Source organism: Littorina saxatilis, linkage group LG4, assembly GCF_037325665.1.
Source record: "Littorina saxatilis isolate snail1 linkage group LG4, US_GU_Lsax_2.0, whole genome shotgun sequence".
In the NCBI taxonomy this organism is placed as follows: Eukaryota; Metazoa; Mollusca; class Gastropoda; order Littorinimorpha; family Littorinidae; genus Littorina; species Littorina saxatilis.
Window position 1 is genome coordinate 22,511,443 of NC_090248.1, and position 6,000 is coordinate 22,517,442.

The following is a 6,000-nucleotide window of genomic DNA, read 5'->3' on the forward strand; positions in this document are numbered from 1 at the left end:
TCTTATTCCTTGTCGGTTCCTGATTCCAAAAATATATAGATATGATATGTTTGGATTAAAAACACGCTCAGAAAGTTAAAACGAAGAGAGGTACAGAAAAGCGTGCTATGCAGCATAGCGTAACCACTACCCCGCTCGCGCGCTCTTCTTGTCAATTTCACTGCCTATGCCGTGAGCGGTGGACCACGAGTATACGGTCTTGCTGCGTTGCATTGCGTTCAGTTTCATTCTGTGAGTTCGACAGCTACTTGACTAAATATTGTATTTTCGCCTTACGCGACTTGTTTTTACTTAAGGTTTCAGGCCTTACTCTTGATTACTCTCTAAGAAACAAAGGGAAGTAAGCACTCTAAATGCATTCCACATGTGCAATACAATAAGAGTTAGGCAAAACCAATCTCCCAGCATTTGAGAGATTAATAAGCACTGAAATAAACAAGCGACTTTCATACTCAAAGTCTGGACTACCCTGCCTAGAAGAGTAGAAAAACCAACAAAGCCTTCGTTTCAAAGACACAGGAAGACTTTTCTTCTGCAGTTAAAGTACCCCCACAACTTCTTGCAATTTCTGCACTGTCATGCACTGATCCTTTTGTTGCATCTGTATATTACCATAGTTACACAAAAGATGCCATTAGCAAGCATGCATATCTCAGATCTTCTCTTCTTGAAACTCGTCTTAAAATATAGATACAGAAACTACCACAACATAAAACCTGAATGCGTTTCACACAAAGCTGAAGTCTTTTGAAAAAGGAAACAAAAATTCCAATATTTCATGTCAAAAAAAAGAAAAGCATGGTACGTTATTGGATTTTTAACATTTTATATGCCCAAAAATTTTGCCATTCATTATCAGTGTATTGCTGGGTAATCAATCACTTGAAAAAGTAGAGAAGTGCGTTCATACCTGCTCCAGTTGTATCCACAGTGAAGGAAGTCGTCTTGCCGCGGAAGGCCTTGGTCAGGCCATTGCCCTTGGCAACACACTTGGTGGCGTCGGAAGAGAACTTTGCGATTCCGCTGAACTTGGTTGTGGTGCTCGTCTTGGTAACCGTTTCCACGACGACTGAGGCGTGCTCCTGAACAGCGCTAGCCTGGCCGGAACCTGCATGAAACATGGCAGCGGTTTTTCATTTGTAAATCATGAAAGTTATATTCTTCAAAGGATAGAGCATGAATGGCCAGGAGAGACTCAATACTGGGTGCTGGGAGTGGGAGGCTGCATCATGTAAAACTGTCCACAATTAAAAGAAGACTTCAGCTGTGAATTGAAGTGGGTCCGGAGGCTTATTAAAGTAATCTGTATTGACAGTAATTATCATTATGGTAGTGACTGACTTAAAATGGAACTCCTTTGTTTAACTATGAACATGCTGAATCAAAGATAATTTGAACTCAAAAAATTTCTTCACAGTAAAGTGGTTCCCCTTTGAAAATCCTAAAATAAAACCGTAAGATAATGAGGTTTTCCAAGCAAAGGAGTCTAGAAATTAAGGTAAATCTGAGAATAAACAGGTCCTGAGAGGGAGGAATTCTTCTTCTTCTTCTGCGTTCGTGGGCTGAAACTCCCACGTACACTCGTGGGTTTTTTTGCACGAGTGGAATTTTACGTGTATGACTGTTTTTTACACCGCCATTTAGGCAGCCATACGCCGTTTTCGGAGGAAGCATGCTGGGTATTTTCGTGTTTCTATAACCCACCAAACTCTGACATGGATTACAGGATCTTTTTCGTGCGCACTTGGTCTTGTGCTTGCGTGTACACACGGGGGTGTTCGGACACCGAGGAGAGTCTGCACACAAAGTTGACTCTGAGAAATAAATCTCTCGCCGAACGTGGGGACGAACTCACGCTGACAGCGGCCAACTGGATACAAATTCAGCGCGCTACCGACTGAGCTACATCCCCGCCCTGGAGGAATTCAAATAAGGCATATTTTGTTGTTTTTCTTTACAGAACTGCGTAGACAATACAGTCTTCAATTCCAGGAAAAAAACAGCAAACCCAGATAAAATTTAAACCAACAAAGCAACTGACCTTCGACTCTGGCCTTGAAAGGACTGCCGGCGATGTTGACCCCGGCGTAGCGGATGGTGATGAGGTAATCACCGGGGGCCTTGGGGCAGTAGGTGAACTCGTAGCCCTCGTCCACCTCACGGCACTCCAGCTTGACCTTGCTGGGTCCCTCTACGGTCACCGCCAGTGCGCCCGCTCCAGCGTTCACTGTGTTGACGATGAACTTGGAAATCTGGCCTGTTGGGAGACAGCAACAAGGCTTCGGTTAGGGTTTGTACAAATAATGGTTGAAACTCCCATTACACTATTTTGAAGGAGAAATGTTTGTGAGAACAGAAGTATATGTGCGAGCTTACATGAATTCTAAATAATTTGAAACAACTGTAATGCTTTAGTTCACACACATCCACAAGAGGAATCACGCTCAAAGCCATATCATTTCTGTAAGTACTGAAATAAGTTATATGTACTTGAATTACTGCACTGTGTTCACAGAGCTAGAAGATCTGGTTTGTAATAGAACAAGAGTTTCAGCAAATATAATCAGAAACTTGGATATGATAAATCAGCAGTAGCCCTTGGAGGTAAAATGAACAATAGTTTTTATAAAAAGCATCATACATTTACAACAGACATGTTTTGACCACATCTTGAACACTCACCTGTGGTGCCAGTGTGAAGACCGTCACCAAAGGCAGTAACCTTGCCAGCGTCGGCAGCGTCGACCTTGCCCACCATGATCCTGAAGGGGGAGTCAGGTATGTGGTAGCCGTCAAACAACACCTCCACGTAGTGCAGGCCGTTCTCACGGGGGATGAAACGCACAGCGTACTGACCTGTTGGGGCAACATTGAAAAGCTTTATTAATACATATGCTGGGCACATTCTTCTCGGTCTAAGTGGTTATACGGTCAAACACACACACACACACACTCTCTCTCTCTCTCAGGTACCTCAACCATCTCTGTACAACGACCGCCTGCCCATTATGACCACCCCAAAGAAATCCTGACGAAGTTTTACCCTTATAATTAACTTTTTCATAACAAACACCTGTCTAAAAGGACCACATCTAGTTAGTCCTTGGGTGGGCATTATAGACAGTTTTTGGACTGTAATTCATCCTTTGACAGCTTCATAGAAATAGCTTAATATTTCAAGACACAGTGTGCCTAGCAGAACATGGTAAATCAGTTTTCATCCTACTTAAAATTATCATGGCACTTTGTTTCTCTCTGGAAATTAACTTGTTCTCTGCAAACACAAAGACACACACACAAAGACAATTCTATAGCGCAAATCTCAAAGATAGCTCCAAGCGCTTAGAGTAAAAGTGAGCATCAGACAAAAGCATAAGACACTGACCATCGTCCACCTCCTGTACAAGCGCTTCCTCTTGGGCCCCAGAGGGAGATACGACGGTAGCGGTCAACTTGCCCTTTGCACCGTTGAAGTTAACGATGAACGCTGCTGGCTTGTTAACCTGTACACATACAGTCTACCTTAGTACACGTCAATTCACAACATCTTTGTTTACACAGTCTATCATGGTACATGTCAATTCACAACATCAATGTTTGCACTGCACGGCCAAAACCAATCCTTACTAAGCTTTGAATTCACATGACTATCAAGCCATAGCTAATCAAGTTTCAGTATCCTAATGTATACCCATTTACACAGAACTTCTTGTCAACATTTGCAGATACAACAGACTTTTAGAGTCAGAATGTATGCCCATTTTCACGGAACTATTTGTCAACATTACTAGTTACAACTTAGCCTAATGTGGTTCTCTCGTTTAAATTCCCAACCCTGGACATAGAGCTCAAAGTAACATAAAAATAAAACAAATATCCAGATAAACTTTAAATCCAAATGATGTCAAGGTGACCCACCGTCAGACCCTTGTCCTGGAGAGCCTGGATGGAGATCTTACGAGCGTCTCCGATGCTGGGAGTGATGGGAACTCTGAACGGAGACTCCGGGATGTGTTCATCGTTGAATTTGATCGAAACGTAGTATTCACCTGAAAAACACAGATTTATTTATCATAGCAGCTTTTCAAATTCAAGCTGTATTTCTACCTATCCAACTCTCATTTATCAGAGATAATGGTCAACCAACCTACTAACAAATCTGTTGTGGTTTTGTTTTAATGGTTTGCTTTTGCAGCAACAAGACAATTTATGCAAAGAAAGCAGAAAAATAGCTATCCTCGTTACGTGAAGTGGCAACCACTGATCACGCTAGTCACTGACTAGCTACACATGCATCTAACCTAATGAGTGATCACAACACTCCTCATTCATCCCTTGATTCTGTCAATACAGCTTTTGCACTTAGCCTGAATAACTGTGCACAACACATCACTGCTTCTTCTTCTAATGAATTAACTTGGTCCTTTTGGAAGTTTTCAAGTTCAACGAGTGGAGTACTGAGTAGAGCTGGTGAATTACCTGGTTCAGAAACCACGTAGGTGACTCCACAGGAGCCGTCTTTCCTGTCTTGGAAGTCGATCTCGGCCTTGGAGGGACCCTCCACGGCGATGGACAGACCGCCAGCTCCTGCTTCACGTGTGTAGATGTTGAAGTCACCTGCACAAAAAGCAAATGAGAGGTTTGAATCCTGCGGCAATTTTTGCTGTCAACACTGTTGAAATGTGTTTGGCGGCGTACTGGTAGTACAAAGAAAAAGGCCTCCATGCTTCTTGGTACTTTTCAAAGACGTCAAACGTAAAATTCCTATTATTTCAGGTTAGTCTCTTCCTTTGAGTATGTTCAAGAATGTATATTTCTGTCAGCTTATCCGTTTCATGACTGTTTTTCTCCTAAAAGAAATTAGGCCAGTTAGACATGGCATCATTTTTTTGTGTGGAGTATTGAAAGAATAAGTCAAAGAAGCTGGTTTGAATGAAAGAAGAAAGACTTACATGGCTGTTTGACCTCTCCTCTCTCCAGACCGGGGCCAGCAGCGTGCACCTTGTGAGATCCGCCACCAGCGATGGGGCCCACTGTGAACTGGAAGGGGCTGCCTGTACACACAATCACACACACCATCTTAGTAACAGTCTTATACTAAACACATTATTACTGTGTAAGCATGTTCAATGGAGCAACTGTTGCTGAGTCTGTGACTGCAGGTCAGTTTACAAGAGCTATTGAGTTTGATTCAAAGGATGACAACAGAAGCTGTTGAAATGTAACAGTTACAAATTCAATTCAGTTCCTTCTCAGAACCTCTTTTTAATCTAAAAAGCTATCAGAATCTTACAAATTCTGAAACCCTGAACCAGACTCCCTAAGTGAAAGAGCTAGCTACATGATACAAATATCGATCACACCCACGCTTCTTACATGATTCTTATTTGCTGATTACTGAAACTCTCCCTAAGTGTTCACAAAGCCATCAATAATGAATGCAAATTTGAAGTAAAATCACCCAGCTCCAAACTCTGAAGGACTTTTGTACAAGACATGATACCGTTCCCCTACACTACCCGCCCCTCACCCCTTTTACTGGTGAAATTAGGGTGACCATAAGAATGAGGGAGGGAAGCTGAGATGAGCAGCACAAGCCCAGCAGACTACCTGCAGGGCAAAACAGTTACAGCTGAGGGAGATGGTGGATACAAACGGGGCTTGGGGAGACACCTGACTTTTACAAGTGCTAGGAAACTGCAATGGTCTTGTTGTTGTGGTCCTTAATGGGCGTTAAACAGGAGAAGTAGGGGAGGGGGAGGGGAGGTGATAGAGAGATGTCACAGAGAGAAAGAGAGAGAGAGAGAGAGAGAGAAAGAAAGAGAAAGAGAGAAAGAAAGAGAAAGAGAGGGAGAAAGAAAGAGAGGGAGAAAGAAAGAGAGAGAGAGAAAAGAGAGAGAGAAAAGAGAAAGAGAGAGAGAGAGAAAGAGAGAGAAAGAGAGAGAGAGAAAGAGAAAAAGAGAGAGACGGGTAAAAAAAAGAAAGAGAGAGAGAAAGAGA

The 6,000-nt window shown here is 42.6% G+C and overlaps 1 protein-coding gene across 5 annotated transcripts in view; it reads right to left on the reverse strand.

Moving 5' to 3' along the window:
- The window catches only part of LOC138964239 (filamin-A-like), a 208,762-nt gene that overhangs the window by 2,774 nt on the left and 199,988 nt on the right, over positions 1 to 6,000 (reverse strand). For all 5 annotated transcript variants that reach the window (XM_070336133.1, XM_070336134.1, XM_070336135.1 and 2 more), the window contains 7 exons: positions 4,953 to 5,054; positions 4,480 to 4,617; positions 3,919 to 4,049; positions 3,386 to 3,503; positions 2,683 to 2,856; positions 2,042 to 2,257; positions 911 to 1,108 (listed from right to left, as the gene is read on the reverse strand). In XM_070336133.1, the coding sequence (XP_070192234.1) occupies positions 911 to 1,108; positions 2,042 to 2,257; positions 2,683 to 2,856; positions 3,386 to 3,503; positions 3,919 to 4,049; positions 4,480 to 4,617; positions 4,953 to 5,054 (1,077 nt within the window). The remainder of the gene's footprint in view (positions 1 to 910; positions 1,109 to 2,041; positions 2,258 to 2,682; positions 2,857 to 3,385; positions 3,504 to 3,918; positions 4,050 to 4,479; positions 4,618 to 4,952; positions 5,055 to 6,000) is intronic.